Source organism: Carassius auratus, chromosome 42, assembly GCF_003368295.1.
Source record: "Carassius auratus strain Wakin chromosome 42, ASM336829v1, whole genome shotgun sequence".
Lineage (NCBI taxonomy): Eukaryota > Metazoa > Chordata > Actinopteri > Cypriniformes > Cyprinidae > Carassius > Carassius auratus.
The window spans coordinates 10,418,208-10,441,951 of record NC_039284.1 but is presented as its reverse complement, the minus strand read 5'-3'; the positions used below and the strand labels follow the sequence as shown (position 1 = coordinate 10,441,951).

General features: G+C 38.7%; 1 protein-coding gene across 1 annotated transcript in view; it reads right to left on the bottom strand.

Annotated features, from left to right (window-relative positions):
- The window catches only part of LOC113060620 (protein FAM196A-like), a 35,922-nt gene extending 21,253 nt beyond the window's left edge, over positions 1-14,669 (bottom strand). The window contains exons 1-2 of the mRNA XM_026229690.1: positions 14,219-14,669; positions 3,649-4,741 (exon numbers count right to left, since the gene is read on the bottom strand). Coding sequence (XP_026085475.1) covers positions 3,649-4,736 — 1,088 coding nt within the window. The 5' untranslated portion in view covers positions 4,737-4,741; positions 14,219-14,669. The remainder of the gene's footprint in view (positions 1-3,648; positions 4,742-14,218) is intronic.
- Positions 14,670-23,744: the final 9,075 nt, after the last annotated feature.

Below are 23,744 nucleotides of genomic sequence, written 5' to 3'. Positions count from 1 at the left end.
TTCTGTAAAGGTTTTCTAAGTGAATGAATGAATGGTTTATTAGTTTAGGGTATAAAGACACTTTATATACCTTCACAACATTATCTCAATAATCTCACAACATGAGTGCTGAATGAGTTTTACATTTCAACACCTACCAATTGTTAATTAAATCAAGTGCAAAGTTAGTTCAGTCAGGCCATGAATGCATAGGCTGCAACCTGCTGATGCGGTCAGCTGCGACCAGCTGATGTGGTCAGCTGTCATTGCTCCAATCACTACCACTCTTCTATTAGACACGGGACATGTGTACATGGCACCACTGCCCATTATAAGCATGAGCATATTACCGTGCACTTTCTGGTTGTCGTCTTCTTTGTTTCAGATCACTAAGGCTTTAAAGTCTTGGCAGGCATGGATCTCACTGCTGAGAGACACTCATCTTCATAACCAGGCTACAGGATAGACTTCCCACTGCCACATCTACACGATTATCACTGTTTGCTTTAAAGACATCAATAAGAGTCTTAAAGGGTTAGTTCACCCAAAAATTAAAAAAATTAATGACTCACCCTCATGTCATTTCAGACCAGTGAGACCTCTGTTCATCTTCGAAACACAGTAAGATATTTTAGATTTAGTCCAAGAGCTCTCAGTTCCTCCATTGAAACTGGTTGAACGGTATACTGTCCATGTCCAGAAAGTTAATAAAAACATCTTCAAAGTAGTCCATGTGACATCAGAGGGTCAGTTAGAATTAAATAATACATTTTGGTTCAAAAATAACAAAAACTACGACTTTATTCAGCATTTTCTTCTCTTCTGGGTATGTTGTGAGCGTGTTCACAACACTGCAGTGAAGACATATCCGGTTCGCTAACGAATCATTCGACTCAACCAGTTCTTCTTGAACCAGTTTAAAAAATCGAGAACGAGTCAATCTTTCGTTCGTTATCTGGCTCGGCTCGTTGTTCATCTTCAGTTCTCTCTTCACAGCAGTTCAGTCAGTGTACTGTTTGAGTAAAAGAATTTCTCCGGGATATTGGTTTATTTTAACTCAAAGGGAGTGTCAGCCACGTTAAAAAAGTTAACAGCTTAAGTAATTTGTGGATAAATGCTTATTGGAGACGCGAACCGTTTCAAACGAAGAACAAGAACCGGTTAAATCAAATGATTAGTTCGCAAACTGGACATCACTACACTGCAGTGTTGTGAACGCGCTCACAAACATGTTTAAAGCTCTTGTATGTACAATTATTTTGGGAGCAAGAACCCCCATAAGGAACCATACCGCCAAAGATAAATTGTGTTCAATAAACTCAAGTAAACTTGCCAAAGTGGTTCCTGTCTGAAATACAGTAATTGTTCGTATAAATATGCTGTTTGTGGTATCAGAATACTATTAAGATACCATAATACATACAATTCTTTTGTTCACATAGGCTGAATTTATTTAATCAAAAAAAAAAAAACTAATTTGCAGTAAAATATTATTACAAATAAATATAACTAATTTTTATTTTAATATATTAAAAAATGTCATATTTTCCTGCAATGGCAGTCATGATCCTTCAGAAATCATTCTAATATGCTGATTTGGTGTTTAAGAAAAATGTCTTGTTACTGTATTATCAGTGTTGAAAACAGTTTTGCTGTTTAACATTTTTGGAATTTTTGATACAATTTTTATCAAGATTCTTCAATGAATCTAAATATCAAAGGTCTTTACTGTCACTTTACTGAATAAAATAATGCATTTCTATTAAAAATGTGACCTCAAAAATGTGTACAGTGTTGTACATGTATAAAACAAATAAACTGCCTAACATTCCTTTCGGATTTCTATCAGGGATGAAGAGCAACTAATATCTCCAGAACCCCCTCTCATCGACCTTTACTAAATAAACTGTCATGTCCTGTCTGGCCAACAGCTGAGGCAAGCACTTCTAAGCTTCCAACATCCCAACCAGAAGAGACGTCGACTTAATGGAGGGGCATTATTAAACATGAGGAGCACTGATTGTATCGAGTTCTTTCCACTCATCGGGCGGGCCGTCAGGCAGCAGTGAGAAAGTGAGGTTGGCTCTGTGTTTGTGGAGCATTGGGTATTAGTGAATGCAGGATGACATCTGACATTGAAATGTCCTTGTGTTGCTATGCAAGTGGCTTTCAACAGTCACCACAAAGGAGCTTTTCACCTCATTTGCTTCCCAGGTTCCAATTTCAACAGTCACCACAACCCATATAACCCTGAATTTCTGCCACTCACCATAGATGCTGACATGGAAATGGAGCTGAAGTGCTTTTTAAGAAATCTAAAAGCTTTAAACAGTTGTTATAAATGGACCTATTCAGCCTTAAACCTGTTCGACACTAACACTATAAATGCAGGGAAATTAAAATATTTGAGCTTCTGAGTTGAATACATATTTCCTGCTGACTTTACACCTGCCTTTCATTCATAAATCAGGTATGACGGATCATTTTAGAAGTGCTTTGTTGTTTACGAGTGACCTTATCTGCTAAATGAAGTATTGTGCAACAGAAGAGTAGCTCCAGCACATTTCGCAAAACTTTACTTAAAGGCATTGAACTGACAGTTCACTAAGCCCCGCCCCTTTGTTTACTGTTGCTAAAACAGACCAGCTCTACAGAGTGAGCTGAAGAGTTATGTGAACATAAGATTGTCAATTAACTGTGCTCATAACGTGGTAACAACTGATTGGATTTTATACTTAAGTGGGTTGAAATGAATTGTGACATTGCATTTTCCTTTAAAAGTGTTAAACATCACAGTAATTTGATTAAAAACTGCAGAGACTGCACATCAGAACAGAGGCAAATGCTTCACAATCAATTGAAATGTGTCCTTTTTAAAAGAGATTACAACTTACATTAGAGTAAGTGAACAAAACTGTTTCTAATGTTTCTACAACACATTAAAAAATCTGCCATCCTACAGTAGTTTTTTTTTTTTTTTTAATAAGAAAAAAAAGATCTACTGACACTTCCAGTTTCACCATGATTGAGTTGTTGCTTCGTTTATGGTTAGAGATGCACAGTATATCAGTACCAAACACTGGTTATGGGCCAATATTAGAACGGTTATAATAGATATAAGTTGATATTGTATATTTAATTGTGCCTGATCATTTTAATTATATGAATAACCTGTCCCTTAATGTGATCTTTATTGCTAAATTAATCTCCATTTTTCAAATTGTACATTATATTGTTGTGATAACCAAATACACGTTTTGTTTTTAGTATTTAATTTTTATTTTAGAGAAAATAATATACAGTATTTATAAATAAATTCAAAAATTGCCTCTATATAATGTTTAAACTGGTGCATCCCTAGATAGTTACACTTTAATCCAGCTTGACAGATGGAGACTGTGAACAGATAAATGTGGTGCTGCCCACTTTTTTGCTTGGATTATACTGAAGGTGTATTTCCTGTTTGTGTTTACAAATTGAAAGCAAAATAACTTTTCCTTAAATTCCGATCAGCAAGTGGCAGATTCTCTAGGTTGAATAGCCTTAGAACTCTACTATGTTTTTGTATTATCTTTTCTTTCTTACATTGAGAAAACAAGCCCCAAACACAACAACTGCACAAATACTGCTGATGAATAGAAAATGTGTTACATAAAGACTGTGACTCACCCCTCTCGCTGTGCTTCCCCTCTCTCCAGTTCCTGAATGACCCCCAGCAGCACTTTGATGGTTTCTTGACTGGAGTTGATCAGAGACTCCATGGCTTGAAGCCTGGCTTTCACATTCCCATCGGCCCCAGGGAGAGCAATCGGATGCCCCTGTGTGCCCTGCCGGGTCTCTGCGGTGCCCAAGTTTTGGCTACTGTGACAGTGTGCCTGTATTTGGGTCTGGGAAGCACAACTCGCCGAATGAGGCAAAGCCTGAGACTGCGTCTGCAATCCATTGAGCTGTGCTGTGTCTTTTTTGCGTTTACAGCTCCCTGAGGGACTCTCAAGGCATTCCACTTGTGTCAAGGATGTCCATGCAATAGGGCCAGAAATTTTTGAACAGTCACCCCTGACCTGCAGAGGTTGAGTCAGCTTAGTTGAGGAGGCACAGTTGGGCTGCTGGCCTGCCCCTGCCTCACTTTCAATGGGTAATCCTTTGTGCTTGGCCCCACTCCCCGGGATGTTGGTGTCTCTCCTTGTGTCTGACTGATCTAAAACCGTGTCTGACAGATCAGGACATAGTTTTCCATCCGAACAGTCCGGCCCAACACACAAGTCCTTAGCATCACTGCACTGTGGCGTAGTGTGGAGCAACACTCGGGTCTGTTGCACCCTTCCCTCGCACCTTGTCCCCCATTCCCCACCCTTCACATCACTCAAAATCCCATTGTTTTGATCTGGGTAGTTCTCCACTAGAGCGGTGTGTTTGATTATGTTTCCCTTTTTACGCTCGAAGGGAAAAGTCTGGTAACGCTTTTTCAAGTCAGGCGAGGTTTGCACGCCAGTGCTCTTGGTGACATTTGGGATGGAGCGGCGCGCCGGCATTGTCATGTACCTCCGGTGAATGACTTTGCAGGAAACAGAGTGGTCTCTGGTACCTCGGTGGGCAGCCTCATTCTGCGCCTCACAGATGTCTTTAAAACGCACCTGCAGGGCTTTGTTTCGCTTGCGTACCACGTCTGCTCCGCTCCGCTCCAGCAAAGAACCGCCGGACTCTGAGTCAGACTCTGAGCTTGACAGAGTGCAGCAGCCTGCCTCCTTACTGACCATAACTCCTGCAGGAGAGAGCGAGAGAGAGAAGGGAGAAAGAATGAGGAACATTGAAGAACGTTTACAGTTAATAAAATGGCAGTGATTGCATCTCAAGCACAGATGGCCTAGTTTTGTCTTTTCCTCAGCGCACAACATCCTGGCAGTCAATGATTGTTTTTTTTGTTTTTTTGTGCTCGCATGTTTTGTTTAGCAGTGCAAGTCACAGCTGACACAGATCGACCTGTATTCAGGCTCTCTCATTACACTAAGGCTTCATCTCTCTAATGAGGCTGCCAGTACATGGGAGATGGGGGCTGATGCACAGACTGCCAACGAGACAGAACAGGGCCTTTGAGTCTTCAGATATGAAATACAATTCAACACTTGATGGCAAATACATACACACATGATAGCATGACACCAAAATTAGGAGGAACAAAATGGTGTAAACATCAGCAAAGAGGTTTGTGCAAGTGCATAAAAATTATATACAGGAGTTTTCGCTATTGTCACTTTTCCCACTTTTCAGTTTGGATCAGAATAAGTTGTTGATATACAGAAAAATATAATGGATGGCGTGTGCATCTGCTTTACCAGTCATTGGACCATAAATAATTTGTCAATTTGCTTTCCATTTCAACTATGGATGTGCAAAACTCATTTGATGCTGCTTGGGTAAATTGTTGCCAGAGCAATGGTATATGGTTTTGATGCATTGCAGCTTGGTTGCTATGCTGTTATTGATGGCTTCTGGGGCATTGCTAGGTGCTTGCTAAGGTGTTAAGTTTGGTTTCTTGATAGCCCATGTCAAAAATATGCACTACTCAAAGTAATATGGGGTGGGTGCATCACAAGCGTACATGTTACTAAACTTGGCGTAAACGGGAACTAGGTTCCAGCTTGCTCACTACTAAATATTAGAAAGCTGTGTCATTAAACTTTAGAGGAAAAAGTTGAAGTGTAACCCTGAATATACAATAAAAACTAAATCCTACAACCTGGAGTTACATTTGGAATAAAATGGCAGACCAATTGAATCACATGAATGAGCTCATGTTTTCCAGCACATATAGCCTATACCCTGTCATAGTTATTAAGAAGTTGGCTGAATAGTTAAATTAAAATTAAATGTATGCCTTTAGCAGACACTTTTATCCAAAGTGACTTACATTGCATTCAGGCTAACAATTTAATCCTAACATTGCATTCAGGCTAACAATTTAATCCTAACGTGTGTTACCTGCGCTTGCTAAGGCACTGCTCTACCACTTGAGCTATATGAATAGTCACTATAATTACTTAAAAGTAAAAAGTAAAAAGTAAAGTTATAAGTTAAATGTTTTCCTGACAGCACTGTGTCCTAATATTTTAATATTAAGCATTATGAATTTGTTAAAATCCCTAACACCACATATGAGCAATACTAATAGCAAAGCACCATTAATTATGGTTAAAGAAAAATGGCCGCTCAACACCATAACTCTGTTTAAGCATTAATATTGTTGGGCAAATAAATGCCATGTACACACAATTTGAAACATGCCATGGACAGGTTATACAATGTAAAATAAATGTTTCAGCCTGTAGATAAATATATTGCCAAGACAGTTTTCATTCTGTATCATATTCATTTCACTTCAGCTGTGGTCCATCATTTACTATTAGTCATTGCAATGTCTGACTGGCTCAGTAACAGGGACGAATACAAATGGACACCTTGTCATCTGTCAGGCAGCAGCAGTGTCTTTCAGTGTCTGATTTTCACTCCGTAAGCTTATCTGACTCGACAGTGATAACACTCATCCTCCTTGAGTCATTGAACTGCCCCCTCTAACGATTCAATCAGCATCTCAAAATAATGAGCCCGGTGATTTGTCCATTTTTGGAGCTAATATGGCAGGTACTTTTAGCCAGGCTGCAGAATACGCAGTTTATCATGTCAGTCATTCCACATCTAGGGTTAAATGAACCCCATTCTGTTTCATTCTTTTTTTTCTTTTTTTTTTACATTCTTTTTTAGTCTAAAAATTGTAGCTTTATGTAACAGGGTTACTATACTTAATTAAAACTAATACTATTAAAAGCATTTTTTTTTCATTTATGGCAACTGGTATAAAAATAAATTAAACCTAAATAGTAATATTTAAAATCTATATATAAAAAAATAATAAATTTTAAATAGAAAAATACATTTATTATATATATATTATTAACACAAATTGTATTACTATAATATACACTATAATGTATATATTAAAATATGAATGACAACACTTAATTATATCTTGTGAATTCAAAAAGCAAACATTCCTGGTTTGGCCTCAGTAGTTTTGTGCATGTCTGTAAAACCATTTGTCATTTTAGGAGTCACATGCTCGTCGATGTGGACTTCTGTAGAGCCTGCAGAGGTATTACTCAGCAGGTCATGTGGCAAGCCGAGAGAAGTGATGCAGGTGCCATTTGGTACAGGGCCAAAAAAGGTTTTTGTAACACTATGTATTTTGCACTTTTTCAGATGAACACTTTCTACAATCACTTGTTAGTTCTGTACTGTCTTGCACATGCCAAAATCTTGAGATCCCTCATAGCATCTGCACTTCCCACCAATCTCTGATTTATAGCACCATCTGTCCTTAAACAGATGGCGGCAGCTGATTGATTCATTGATTCTGTAATTTAATTAAATCCACATGGTAGTGGCTCACCTGCGTGTCTCGTAAATGCCGACAGAATCGCGATTTAGGATCGAAAACATTCTTTGGGTCATTTGTGAGTACTCACTGTGGTATAAAGAAAACGTTTTTGCATGTTCTGGGAAGGCATTCAAAGCCGTGAAAAGGCAATTATTAAAACAGTAAGAATGGACACTTGTGCAACTAATTCTGTTTATTCTTGTGAAGGCTATTAATGGTCAGTACCAGAAGCCCAGCAACACTGCTATGCTGTAATAGTATTTCTTGATGAAAGCAATTATTGTCATCATTACTGTCATCATCAATAATTTGCAGTGAATAATTCCCCCCTCTCAAAGAATCTGAAAATGAGCAATCTCCTATAATTTACTCACCCTCACCCTGGTTGTTCTTTTCCATACAACGAATGAAAAAGCCCAAAAGCACCATCAAATTATCATGAAAGTAGTCGGTATGTACAGTACATGATTGAAGTCAAGTTCATGAGTAATGATATCTAATTTAGGAAATAATGATTCTTTTAAATCTTTTTGGTTGAATCAGTTCACAAAAGCAGTCTGAAAGGATTTATTCACAAACCAGACTGATTCGATTCTTAAGTTTAACTTACTGACATCATTCAACATTTTGAAGAGATAATGAACAGTGAAAACCTTAAACATCAGTCTATCTGTCACACAAAGCCATCGTATGACTTCAGAAGACTGGATACATAGTGTCAAAGTTGTGAAGAGCACTTTAATGGTGTTTTTCAATTCCTTATAAAGTCAAAGGGCTCGGTTACTGTTTGCTTTGTGATTGTAAAAGTGCAACCAATACAATTCTTCAAACTTTTCATTTTGGGGTGAACTATCCTGTAAACCAAATCTCCCTTTTCACTCTCTCTCTCTTTCAGGCACACACACAGAGGTCCCCCTTCGACCTTGACAATTTGGCCACCCTCAACCCCGGGATTATGAGTAATGCATTGAATCTAAAATTGCAAGAGTAATCCTCTTAACTCTCCTCATGCACTTTAGCAGCATGTCACTTCAAACAGGCCCAGTGCTCCCATTGAAAACAGCTGTGAAAAGAAGCAGACTTTAAATCTATGGCTATGTGCATTTGTAATACATTTCTCAACAGATTATTTATTAATTTAACCCACGGTCTCATCCAGCTGTGTCTATGGATGGCTATCGCCAGCAGCAGGTACTGTAGATATGCACTGTAAAGCTTTCATTGCTTTTCCTTTGGCAAGGGAGACAAAGTCCCAAACAATGTGTTGTTCAAAACATCATCTTCCATCCCTATTCTATGCCATCATATTCTCAGGTATTTCTTTATGTTTCAGATTTCATTTATACCAGCTTTGGGTTTTTTAAATCCTGTTAGCTTGGAGCAACCTGATATTCTGCTTTGAAGGAGACCGCAGATTTAGGGGTCAGTTCCACTAGGGACTTCGTATCAAAAATCTGTCCTAATCTCACGATTTTGGGGGGATAATAGGATCGGCTGCGGATTTGTGAGCTGATATGATTTTTATACCACAGAGATATAATTAGTATTCCTTTTACATCACGATGATATAACAGCACTAGCTGGTTTTATTGTTGTGCATCAGGAGCTTTATTGTATGCTATCGTACTCAGCTTTTGTTTAAAACCTACAAATATTATTCACGTTATGTAATGCAAATGAAGCATGATGTGTGAATGAAGCATTGTAACATTTAGCAGGGAAATGGTGGTAATGCTTAGAGACAACAGGGAGCATTTGCCTATAACATGAATAGAAAATTAAGGCTTGTATGAAGTTATAGGCTCGGCTTTTACTATACAATATGAAACTAAATGTTATGTATTCAAATATAATTTATGTTACACAATGGTTGTGTTTTGTTATAATGGGTTTCTAGCCATGATTCGTTCCATCAGACTGCTAAATGTGCTGTGAATGTATAATGGTGGTGAATGCAGGCATATTTTAGCCATGGTATTCTTAATATCATGTCGGGTTCAAGCCATCAGATTGCACTGAGCTGATTTGATGGCTTGATTTTCTGTCTTCCTTTTTTATTTTTATGATAGCGCATTTGGAAAAAACTGTGAGTGAAGCAATCAACCAACTCCCAACAAGCTTTCAAACCACCAAGTGGTCTATGGAAGATTCAAGAGAGAGCGGATAGGTGCAATACTGTCTCTGCCATAGATAAAACAGCACCTGACTGACTGTCCTTCTACATCATGCTGAGGTCTTGAGCTGTCCCTGTCTGCTGCTCTTTTGATAACACACTAAACTGACATATTTCATTGCTTCCCTTTGAAAAAGCGTTGACTACTTTGTAATACAATATTGTTTGAAATCTCACAGACGTCACAATTTGACATTTTTTGTGACGCATGACTGTTGATTAGCATTGGGGTTCGCAGTAAAAATTAAGGCTCATCTGTCTCTGTATTGGTTTGTCAGTTCTTACCTTTGACATTATTCAAACAATTCAGCATAAAAAAAATAGCATAAAAATGAATAACTAACTTCAGTCCCTGGTAAAGAACCTGTAAACTGGCATCCAGCAAACTGTCTCCTTTGGAAAACATTGTTAAGTCTGCAATTTATAAATGCATTGCTTTTCCCAAAAGCACACAGTATAAAACAACATCCCCAGCCAGTCCAATGTTAGCCCTTTTTATCCTCTTTGCCTCCTCCTTTTATCATAAACATTTCCCAAGCTGCATGTGGTGCAACAGTCATTAACATTGGGAGAGCTGTAATCTCTGTATTTTATTCTGCAAAGGGCTTTGACTCCTGTTTGTAGCACCAAACCTCAACGTGAAAAACAATCTAATGATTTTCACAAGCTGCCTTTGCCTTCCATTGGCACCACATGACTGCACAGTCTGAAACCCGAAAGCACTGACACTGCGGTACAGTCAAAAGTTATGAGTCGCTGGAAGGTTGCACGCTGGGAGGCCAAAAGTCCTCACACTGCTGTCTAGCATATATGCTACTTTCCACAAACAGCTTACAAATTAGGCATGACACGTCAGTGAAAAGGAGATGTTTAACCTTCATAAATGTTGAGACTCAGGAGGCCAGCATAAATGTTAAATAATATGTAAAAAATGTAATTGTAAAAATGTAAAAATAAATAAATAAATTACTTGAGCTGCAAAGCTGCAAGTAACAAGTTGGCAAACCCTAAATTAAGCTGTCACTCTGTATGGGCTAGCTAGGGACCAAATGTAGGTTATCATTATATATTAGTTTATTATATATATTAAGACTCGTTAGGATCTCATTGGGCCACAGGCTATGACTTACTGCTACATATATAGCTTTAAATAGGATTTTTATCCTATCAAAATTTTTTATGTACTGAAAATGTATAATTCTTGTTACCAATTTCAATATGACAAAAAATGTAATACTAACCTAAAAACAAGTTTACTGAAGACAAGTAAACAGTCACAAATTACAAGAAATTGAGAAATTGACCTGCTTGTCCTAAACATACAAATAGACTGAATCTTCACTGTATAAATTAAAAATACATTCATTCATACTTATTTTATAAAAGTGATTCAGTCAGGGACAGTGACTGATATTCTTTCTGATGATGGTAACACTTTACAATAAGGTTCCATTAATGTTAGTTCATGAATGAACTTACATGAAAGAACAACATACAATACATTTATTACAATATTTATTCATATTTGATAATGTTAGTTATACAGTCATTCATTGTTCGTTCATGTTAATTCACAGTGAAATAAGTAATGTTAACAAGCACAACTTTTGATTTTAATAATACATAAGTAAATGTTGTATTAATAACATTTATGTTGCATTAATAAATGCTATAGAAGTGTTGTTCATGCTTAGTTCATGTTAACTAGTTAACTAATGTTAACCTCATTTTAAAGTGTTGCCCTGAAGTTTGATCTACATTATTGATACAAATGGCAAAAGCAGCTATTAGGCAACTTCATAGTTACCATATGGAATAGTTCACACAAAAATTTCAATTCTGTTGTTGTAACCTTCATAATTTTCCTTCAGCAGTTAAATACAAAATAATTTATTTGGAACAATACTGGTAACCAAACGGTTTCAGGGCCTCCATGACTTGCATAGGATGAAAAAAAAATAAGAATGTAATAAATAAATAAATAACATACACGGTTGGAGTCAATGGGGACCAGAAACTTTTTGGTTACGAACATTTTTCAGAATATCTTCTTGTATGTTGATGAGGAGAATAAATAAATTCATACAGGTTTAGAGCAACTTGAGGCTGAGTAAATGACGACAGTATTTAAATTTTTGGGTGAACTATCCCTTCAAGAAATCATTATAATGCCAGGATGTAGCCTACTACAAGTTTTATCTTTTAATTATTATCGTTCATTTAAGACACAAATGACTGTGTTTACGAGGATACTCGCAAAAATGGGAATTTTGACACATAACTGGGCATATGTGCACAAGGTGCGAAAAAGACCTCGAGTCTAGTCAAGCGCTCATTGAGCAGGTGCGCGCTCCGCGTATCTGAAACCGTCACGCGCTCCGCATTTAACAACATGAATTTTACCCCGCTGTTTAATGTACCTAAACATCAAAAAATGTTTACAAGGTTTTTTACCACAATGCTTAGAACGAGTTTAAATGATAAGCTTACGATTTACATGTTTTTTTTTCCTGGGTTATGACCCAACGAGTTAAGCGAATATAGATTATTCAAACATATAAAAAAGCAATATATCGTTGGGTATTCTAAATCAATCAAGTTAATAATCAAACTAACCTAAAATCTGTGGGGACGATGACGCTGTGTTTTATCTGCTTCATGTTCCCGGTCCATTTGTTGTTCCACAACTTCCACTCCATCATCATCTTCATCATCAGGTCAAAATGTGGGAGAGTCCAAAATCACCATTAATTGTCATTGGGGGTCATTGTCTCTCTGTATTGTGTCAGGCTTTACGAAAATTTATATTGCATTTGGTCTCTCTTACTAGTTTGTAACACTGGATTTACAGACTTATCAGCAAGCCATGTAAGGAGTACAGTGGGATCAAATGACTGCTATGATAAATGTGGCGCTAATCCTACTAACAAGCTAAAGTATTAAGTGACTGAAAATGGAGAAATCCCCTTTTGGATTCATGATGTACACTGGGGTGTCATTAAACCACTGTAAGTAAGGGGTGGATTGATGAAAGGAAGAAAAATGTAATCCTTTGGTGCATGAATCACAAATGCTAAGTAAAAAAAATTAATCTTTCACTTTTTTATTCAACATGATATACAGTGGGATTCAAAAACTGAAATCAAAAATGCTTCTATTTACTAATTGGGTTTTCATTGTTTTTTTTTTTTTTTTTTTTTTTACACATATATCCTCTACAGTGGACATCATCTAAACGGGTTAAAACAAAGAAAGCAAAAGAAAGGTGGGTGTTTAAATGTTCTCTACATGTTGCCATGAAAATTATAATGGAGATTTGGTGTGCTGAACAAAACAAGTGAAATAATAAAATGTATCATCTAAATGATCTTTCCTTTATTCACATATTTCCCGAGTTTAAACACAAAAGCTTATTTCAATTGGCCTTTATCAGTCATGACTTACAAAAATGAGCAAAAACTGAAGAAGAAGCTAAATATAAGGAAAGAGAGTAAAGACTCTTTGGAGCCTGACTAAATGCATTCATCCTCTGTTCAAATAGAGGCCTAAGACCGCAGGACTGAGCTAGCCTATACAGTGGACGAAAATGGTACTAAAATGAGATGGAAGTATGTAATGCCTCACTCTGGTTTCCTGAAATCAAAGACCTGGTTTCCTGAAATCAAAAGGTAAATCTATATTAAAAAAGAGCATCTAATCTTCCAGCAAGGAAAACATAATGAAAGAATGATGGAACCATTTCACTCAAAATACCAGAAAAGTAAAACGCTGGAGATTTTTCCATTCTGGCATGTGTACAAATGGCAAAAATGTCATATCTGAAGAAAATTAGATTCTGAATCACAGTGAAGATAGAAAGTGTCATTCCATCATACAGGCTGGTCCGTTACAGAGTGGAAATCTCTCTCTCTCTTTCTCACACACACACACACACACACAATGTAGCACAATATCATATGGCAAGGATGCCATCATTCAAATGCACATCCTCTCAAGGTTTATACCCTACATAAAAGTTCTCTAAATGATTTCTTGTCACGTCTACAATATAGCTTCAAATAAATGCTTATTTAACTCCCCATAATAGTGACTAACAGGTTTTAAACAAGTCTGCACCATAAACCATACATAACTTTAACTAATAACCTTGCACCTTATGCATATGAAAAAAATCACAGCATTCAATCGCAAACATTGTGCTAAGCCTGAGCCTGCTGAGGCGTGGGAGAAAAGACCTCAACCACAAAGGACACAATACCACGTTCATCAGATTGCCTTTACACATACAAATATTGTTTTTGCAGCTTTCGTGGTAGTATTGTGACATAGCTTTTAACGCATAATATTTTAGGTTGTAGAAAGCCTGGACTAAACAATCGCAAACCCACTAAGCTCCAGCCTTCCCAAAGGAAAGGAAAAAAGTGTAATGAATTATCACATTCCAGTCTGTGTCACAGACATACAGTAGCTGAAGTGTAATTGAAACCAAGCTCACTCACTCACTCAGCCTCAGTACAGTAAATAATCGTCAACCAGCCGTATGTCAACGAATGAGCACATTGCAATGCACAAACAGACCTTCCAGCCCCAGGACTTGATGTGAAAACGGACAGCTGGACGGAGGGCACACTCACCCCGAGAGGACCATTAGCGGAGGAGAGGAAGACAGTGAAGGCGTCAGTCTCCCGTGGCACTGGGGCATATCCGCTTCTTTAGGAGCCATGTGAGGCGGCCGGCTGCAGACGAGTTGTTCCACATCGGCTGAAGTGCAGCAGTGAGAGGGCTTGCCCGAAACCGGAGCTGCAGCGAGCAGACACTCTCACGTGCACACACGCGCGCACTCACACACATACAGGGAGAGTGTGTGAGAGCGAAGACGCGCACTACATTTAGTGTATCAGATTGAAATCCCACCACAAGGAGGCTTAAGAGATGTGTCCCTCTTGATTTCTCACATCACCGAGAGAGGCACATGTGTGCGCGCATTGCACACACACACTCAAGCGCACAGACAGTTGGCACAAGCGCGCGCCAACGATGTTCCTCACCAGCCGCTGCAGACCCTGTGTGTTTGATTAAAAAAGAGGGAGAGATAATGGAGGAAGGGGGGGGGGGGGTGGAAAGCGAAAGAGAGAGACCGGAAGAGAAATGAGGTGAAGAAAGTCCTGTTTTAGTTCAGTTTAGTTGGTCATCTCACATACCAGCAGCAGCAGAGACAACCGTTTCTTATCTAAGCTTATACGAAGCTTATGTAATCAGAGGAGTGGGTGTTAGTGGACTTTCGGAAGCTGAGAAGTAATAATAATGACGCATTTTAATTGGCTGGCCGGTGTATTATCACACTGATTACACCTCGTTATACTAGATGACATGATTTAAATGAGAACGAGATGGAGAGATTGGAAGATTACAATGTGGGTGAAAAGAAAAATCAAATGTAAGGAAGCGTAATTGGTTTTAATTAACGCGAGTCATCTCTGTTTTATAATTACCAGAATTCTTCTGGGTATAAATCAACCTTGTTGTCGCTGCTTCAAACACGACTGTCCCGAACATCCTTGCTCACTAATAATGTCTGAAATGAATCTAACATCACGTAAATCATGTTGAAAGAACAGCATATGCTTACTTGATTGATTTAGTGCTTTGTTTACTCGCTGTTCTGAACCTCTAACAAAGTACAGCACAGAACACAAGAAATGCATATTGCTTTATGATAAGTCAGAGGCGTCAAGCCCCTTCAAGACCCTTCAGATTTCTGAGACAAGTGGATTTTGAATGCAGAATCCAAAGAAAAAAAATAGCCGAATAATAGTTTTTATATATATTAGATACAATCACACCTGCTTGATTATACAACGTTTATAACCAGCTGCTAAATTCAAATCTGCCTTCGCTGGCTGGAACAGAGACATTATAACCTGCGCACTATAACCAATCACACACGATTCTGTTGAGCTTATGAATGCAATGACCAATCAGAGGCGTTCAGATGAGTCATCGCTGAAACGCGGTGTTTTGTTCACTTGCTCGCTGACTGAATGCGAATTCTGTCATCAGAAACAAAGTGCAGACGTGCGTACAAATGTAAAATATTCATTTCACACTGTAGCTACAGTGATTTTAATGGGAGTTTTTGATAGTGCCTGAACTCTGGCTAGACTGAATGAAAATGTTCTTTGATCATAGGCTAAATGTTCTTTGCTCTCTGTAAAATGAAAGTATTATAATTAGTAACTTACAATACTGTTAATATTTTATGGTATCACACCCATAACTGCTCACTACTTAAGTAAAAATGAGTTTTTATGTAGATTACACTATTAGTCTACTTTGCCCATCACACATAGATCAACTAACAAAATCTATAAAGGTACGAAATGCATTTACTTTCGAATTAAAAGGAAAAATAAAACATAAGCCTATATCAGTTATATTTTTTTTTTTTTTTTTTTTTTTTTTTTTTTTTTTTTTTTTTTTTTGATACGCTGGCGCCGATACAGGATGGCTGCCTCCGTGACGAGCTCCGCATATGTTTTTGTGTTTTTGTTAGTTTGTCCTGTCTTTAGTTATATTCCTGCCATCAGTTTCACCAGGGAAGAACTGCTGAACATTCGGCAGAACACACCACAGGATATTTTACCGGATTTCAATTATTCAGACGTTTTACTGAACGTTGTTATCGGAGGAGCGGCGGCGCTGATCAAGCGCTTCAGGACGCGCAGACGGGGGAAGCGAGCGGGAGCGCTCGTCAGACTCAGGAAGCGCGGATTTCGAACGCCGTTGCCTAGCATCCATCTGGCAAATCTCCGCTCTCTACCCAACAAAACGGACGAACTCCTTCTGCTTTCTCGGACAAATAAGGATTTCACACACTCTGCTGCTCTGTGTTTCACGGAAACCTGGCTGAATGACACCATACCGGACAGCGCGCTCCATCTGCCGGGCTTTCAGCTGTTTAGAGCGGATCGTGACACAGAATCAACGGGGAAATCGCGTGGTGGCGGGACATGCTTTTACATCAATGAACGGTGGTGTACAGATGTAACTGTGTTAAAGAAGACGTGCTGCTCAAATCTCGAAACACTCTTCATTAACTGCAAGCCGTTCTATTCGCCGCGGGAGTTTCACTCGTTCATTCTGGTCAGTGTTTACATACATCCGCAAGCGCATGTGAGCTCAGCTTTACAGAAACTCGCTGATCAGATCACAGAGACAGAACAACAACACCCGGACTCTGTTTTAATCATTCTCGGGGACTTTAATAAAGCCAATCTGTCCCGTGAACTGCCAAAATACAGACAGCATGTTACTTGTCCCACAAGAGACAGTAATATATTGGATCACTGTTACACCACAATAAAGGATGCATTTCACTCTGTTCCACGAGCAGCTTTGGGACGCTCTGATCACCTTCTGGTTCATCTTATACCATCCTACAGGCAGAAACTAAAATCAGCTAAACCTGTATCAAGGACTGTTAAAAGATGGACTAATGAAGCAGAGCAGGATTTACAATCTTGTTTTGACCTCACTGATTGGAGTGTTTTTGAAGCTGCTGCCACCGATCTGGATGAACTCACAGAGACCGTAACATCATATATCAGTTTCTGTGAGGATATGTGTATTCCTACAAAGACTCAACTAATTTACAATAATGACAAACCGTGGTTCACTGCAAAACTCAGACAGCTCCGTCAGGCCAAAGAAGATGCTTACGTGAAGGGGGACAATGTCTTGTATAAACAGGCTAAATACACACTGGAAAAAGAGATCAAAGTGGCAAAGAGGAATTATTCTGAAAAAATAAGGACTCAGTTCACTTCCAACGACTCCGCATCAGTGTGGAAAAGTCTAAAGAAGATCACCAATTACAAGACACCACCCCCCAGCACTGTAGAGAATCAACGACTGGCAGACGATCTGAACGAGTTTTACTGCAGGTTTGAAAGAACACCCATCACCTGCCCTGAACGCCTCCCCACACAACCATTCACACCCTTCACAACTCCTGCAACCAGCCCTGAATGCCTCTCCAAACTACCGTTCACACCATTAACAGCTCCTGCAACCCATCCTGAACACCTCTCCAATCAAGCACTCTCACCATTCTCACCTCCTGCATCCCCCCTCTCCCCCACACCTGCAATTCAGATCAGCGAGGATGCGGTGCGCCAGGTCTTCCGGAAGCAGAAAAGGAAAAAAGCACCAGGCCCAGATTGTGTTACACCAGCCTGTCTGAAATCCTGTGCTGACCAGCTGGCCCCCATCTTCACACAGATCTTCAACAAATCGCTGGAGCTGTGCGAAGTCCCTTCATGCCTCAAACGTTCCACCATCATCCCCATCCCTAAGAAACCCAAAATTACAGGACTAAATGACTACAGGCCTGTGGCTCTAACGTCTGTAGTCATGAAGTCATTTGAAAAACTGGTTCTGGCCCACCTGAAGGACATCACTGGACACTTGCTGGATCCTCTTCAGTTTGCCTACAGAGCAAACAGGTCTGTGGACGATGCAGTAAACATTGGACTGCATTATGTTCTGCAACACCTAGACAGACCGGGGACTTATGTGAGGATCCTGTTTGTGGACTTCAGCTCGGCCTTCAACACGATCATCCCAAACCTCCTCCTGCCCAAACTAAATCAGCTCTCCGTGCCCACCTCCGTCTGTCAGTGGATCAACAGCTTCCTGACAGACAGGCAGCAGCTAGTGAGGCTGGGAAAATACACATCCAGCACCCGTACAATCAGCACCGGAGCTCCCCAGGGCTGCGTTCTCTCCCCACTGCTCTTCTCCCTGTACACTAATGATTGCACATCTAAGGACTCCTCTGTCAAGCTCCTGAAGTTTGCAGACGACACCACACTCATCGGCCTCATTCAGGACGGTGACGAGTCTGCTTACAGACAGGAGGTAAAAGAGCTGGCTGTCTGGTGCACTCTCAACAACCTGGAGCTTAACACGCTCAAAACAGTGGAGATGATCGTGGACTTCAGGAGAAACCCCCTTGCACTCCCCCCACTCACCATCATGAACAGCACTGTGACTGCAGTGGAGTCATTCAGGTTCCTGGGCACCACTATCTCTCAGGACCTGAAGTGGGACATTCACATTGACTCCATAGTGAAAAAGGCCCAGCAGAGGTTGTACTTTCTTCGCCAGCTGAAGAAGTTTAACCTGCCACAGGAGCTGCTGAAACAGTTCTACTCCACCATCATTGAATCCATCCTCTGCACTTCAGTAACTGTCTGGTTCAGCTCAGCTTCTAAATCTGACCTCAGAAGACTACAGAGGGTAGTACGGACTGCTGAGCGAATCATCGGTTCAACTCTCCCTTCTATTCAAGAACTGTACTTATCCAGAGTGAGAAAAAGGGCTGTCAAAATCACTCTGGACCCCTCACACCCAGCACACTCCCTCTTTGAACTGTTGCCATCTGGTCGACGCTACAGAGCACTGAGCACTAGAACGACCAGACACAGGACCAGTTTCTTCCCTCAGGCAATCCATCTTATGAACAGCTTATAATAACGGCGGACACACTACACTTTATATTTATATACACACACACTTTATTTATCTAACACACATACTTAGTATACACTTAAATTTTGCACACAATATATATGTACATACATAACTTCATTTTGTAATATACCTGCCTACAATTGTCATTTGTATATTGTTATTCACTATCTACTTATTTGTATTTTTTATTCTTTTATTATGTGTTTTATGTTCTGTCGCTGTCATTCTGTTGTACTGCGGAGCTTTTGTCACGAAAACAAATTCCTCGTATGTGTAAACATACCTGGCAATAAAGCTCATTCTGATTCTGATTCTGATTCTTCTACAGTGGCTGCTGTGTATGTCAACGACAAGCATGACAACCCCAAACCCAACTTCAAATAAATGAAGCCTTGGTGAGCATAAGAAACTTCTTTTAAAACACACACACATAAAAATATTACTGACACTTTTTTGTTGGAAAAAAGTGGGAGAAATTGGACTGAATACCATTTTTTATTTACTTTTCAATTTGCATTTAACTTATATTCTTATATACTTGCCAGACCATTTGGACCGATAGTTTTTGTACAAACTGTTCCCATTTTCCTCCAAAACAAGCTTGATTGCTTTACAAATTGAGCTTACTCCGCAGCGGTGTTAAAAGTGTTTCTAAATCCATAAATGTGCTCATATCATATTCATGAACTTCAGAGAAAAAATATTCTGCATGTGTATTCTGCAATTAAAACTGCAAAAAAGGCTGTTCTCATTAAAGAGTATAGTGAGTTCACACACAGTGTCCCTCTTAGCCGCAAAATGTTAGTCTCTGTAGGTGTCTGTGAAATGGAACTTCTCTCCTCTGTGCTTCAGGCCATCGGCTGTCATTAACCAGAGAGTGAAATAAAATGTTCCCTCCACCAATTACTGACGGAGAAAAATCTTCATAATTCAGCAGGAATGCAGACTCCATCTGCCAGCACAGCTTCAATAGTTTGATAAAACACACAAAAAAAAGATTTGTAAAACATAATTTCAGGGATGCACCATTCACAAGATGTTTAGAATGGGAAGTATGTTGAGCTGACATTTCCCAGAATGCCCTAAGTGGTAATATGTGCAAATTATACAGTGACTTTCAGCGAGGTCATATATTTGAAATGGAATTTCTGCTGTTTTCAGGATGCCCTCTGTCTCATGCAATTCAATTTGTCTTTTGGTGCCGCCAGCACAGACAGACATATCAGCTCTTTTAAAGGGACCACGAAATCAGAATGGGCCCACTGGCGCATGGGACACGCCCGTGATATGGGGTTGCAGATCCCATGCGAGGCCTTCCTCATAGCATTATGAGACAGGTAGGCTATATTATAGTTCAATTTGTCTGTCAAGGGTGATTTTTCTCTGCATATAAGCCAAAATCTAATTCAAAGGTGTCAACAACAGGCAATAGAACATAAGGAAATCATTTTCTCTTCTGGTTGTTTTAATGCTGATCTGAACATGCCCTGAGGTGTGAGTCCAGACATGAGGAAAGAAACTGAGAGAGACAGCTAAGATGTTTGCTGAGATGCACCACTGAGCTCTAGCCTATATTACTGAGCAGGGCTAATCAGAGGAGTGAAAGGAGAGAGAAGAAAATCCTCTCTCTGTGCTCCCCGTCTTGAGGCTGAGAACATCCTCCTGCTTTCTTCTCATGCTGCAGCTAAGAGTCGTTTTCTCAGCTTGATCCCCATTGGATCAGCTCTCGTTGAAGGCCGCTGTGCGTCCTCTTATTGTTACAGGAACAGATCACCTTCTGCTCATTTATTTCATAATGTTCATGCATAATCCCTCAAAACCTCAACTATTTATACTGTATGAGCCACTGCATATATTCTGTCTGAATAACAACAAAACAATGTCCAAGAATTTTCTCACCATCCTTTAGGCCACCTAATTTCCATCCTTATAGTACAAATAGGTGTAAAAAGTAATGTGCATTATCAATAAAATCACACCCTGAAATATTTTTCCTTTTATGTATTATCTACCGATGAAGCCACAATCTAATTGTATAAGGGAAAATGCTTATTTTCCATACTTTTTTTTTTAATTTAATACAAATTTCTTATCACAAATTGTGTTTCTCAAATGCAATTGTAAAGTGTAAATCTCTATTTTGCTCAAAAAGGAATCTTTTTTTGTGTGTGTGAATCAGACTACACTGCTCATGTTGTATGGTTTTGATTAACTTAAATTATTGTTTAAATCAATTTTTTATTTTGTTCATCAGTCCAACTTTTCAGGGTGCTCTATATGTTTTTGTGTGCAGCTTTTTTAAAAATGTAATCATTTAGCAGACGATTTTATCCCAACGTGATCTCATGAGAATACGTGTGTATTTTTACGTTAAATGTGGTTCTACCACACGTACATTTACTTACGTTTATGGAAGCAATCAGAATCTACAAAAAAGCAATGATGTATTTCATTTATTTTACTTATTAAGCTTTTTAGGATGGTTCAATAAAAAGTTGCGCTTCCGAATGCAAACAGGTTAAAATATAAAATGTCACTTTTGCTGTAGTTCCATAGATTTTAAGCATTAGAATTTGGTGAAAAGAAATTGCCTAGAAGTACAATTTTAAAAAGCTAGACATTTGTTTATTTACATGTTTACATTATACAGTATTTTAAATTTGTATTTAAGAAGTGACAGAAAACCTAACAAATTTTCAGTGTACTTAGAAATAGTGCACAATATAATTATTTATTATTAAATTTTTAGCATTTACGTTTTGATTTTCATTCAACTCGTCTTTCTTTAAATTCTATTTAAATTCTAAACCTTACCTACACTGGAAAAAAATAGTGTAGAAGCAGTTCATTCAGAAATTGTTAGTAAATTCAACAAACCATTTTAAAAACACACACTACCAGTAACACACCGAATTAAATGTGAAATTGTGAAGTAGAAAAACTTAAATTGTTTTTTTAGAGTGTAGTTTAAACCATTCAGTGTTGTTTCACACTTCAGGGCTCCTCTTTATTTATGCAAATACAGTGTATGACTGCACCTACATATGATGGAAATAAGAGATTTCTCCAGAGCACACTGTCAGGATGAAGGGATGTTTCCACAAATCATTTAGTAATTCTACATTTTAAGCAAGATTGAAAAAAGGTTGCTATTATAGAGTAGAATGAGGAGTACTGTGTTCATCTCATGAGTGCTATATAGAGGGCTGCTGGCAGATGTTATGGGTGCCGAGGGATTGAGGACACTGGATGTTCTTCAGGCTTTGTGAAGCGTGGTGCACAGGAGATTGACTGTGATTTACAGCATCAGTGGTGGTTGTTTAAACCTTTTCTTAGGCTTTATGGTGTCAGCACAGCTCTCTTGGCAGCATGTGTGCAGGAACCTGTGTGTGCATGTGTACTGGTGAGTATAAAAACAAAGCAGGTGTCTTGTTTAGATTTGGACTATTTACATCTACTGAAGCGTTGCTGCCCCCTACCTTCAGTAATCTCTGTTTACCTTGTGTGTTTAAACACACACTGCTTTTTCACAATGATAACAGAGATTGCATGCCTAGTTAGACACAGATGGTGACTGCACAATTGACCACACTTTAATCGTTAACCTTCTCTTGTTATCCTGGAATGTATTATTCCTTGGAGGTATCCAGGGAAGAATCCATATGTAAAGAGGAGATCTACTGTCCTCAACTAACCAGCATATTTGCATTTACCAAATCGCCCCAAGTAATCTTTGCTAAAGACATGTTCCAGAAACAAAAATGATCTGTCTGTCAGGTCTGTAGTTTTAGCAGGATAATGTTTCTAGTCTTGTTAATTAAATTCACTGGCATGCACCATATAATTGCAAGTCACTTTGAGATGTTCTCGAGTCCTAAATTTCATTGTTAACAAGGCATTATACTCGATCCTCACAATTCGTTCTCTGTATGGCTAAACAGTACTATAATAGCAGTAATGGAAGCATAGCGGAGATATTTACACTTTAGGGACTCATTTACATTTGATAAAGGCTTGCATCTGAACTGCATGATATGAGCAATGTTATATGTGTTTCTCTCTCTCTCTCTCTCTCTCTCTCTCTATCCTTTATTAACCCAATCGCATTGGATAAATGTTGTCTTTTTAATTGTACTGATTTGTAGGGCTGGATATATATAAAGATTTTCTGATTTGATTCCAATTCACAATCTGAGTGTAATTAGATTCTGATTCATTTGAACACATTTTAGTTATGTCTATTTTGTTCACATATAAAAAAACTTTCTCAGCGAATGCTCTAAATTATACTGGGAATTTTATAACATGGGGCAATTGCAAGTGATCAACCGTGTCCAAACTTGAACAGCTTCAGTTATAAACTCCTGTGAAAGTCATCAATAAAAGGACCAAATCATAAGAAGAATTTTGTTCAGCTTGTAAAGACAGATGCAAGAAGTCATGCTTTGTTGCTATTATGTCATGGTTATCTGCTGCAGATTGATCATCGAAGGTGCAGAAACACTAGAACAGAGGTAAAGTTTTGTCATGAGATTTTAAGAATGTCCAAATGAAAATCGACATTTATACCCAATCCTAATTTGTTCTTTAGTTGAATTATCCACAGCAACTCAGAGTTAAGTGCCT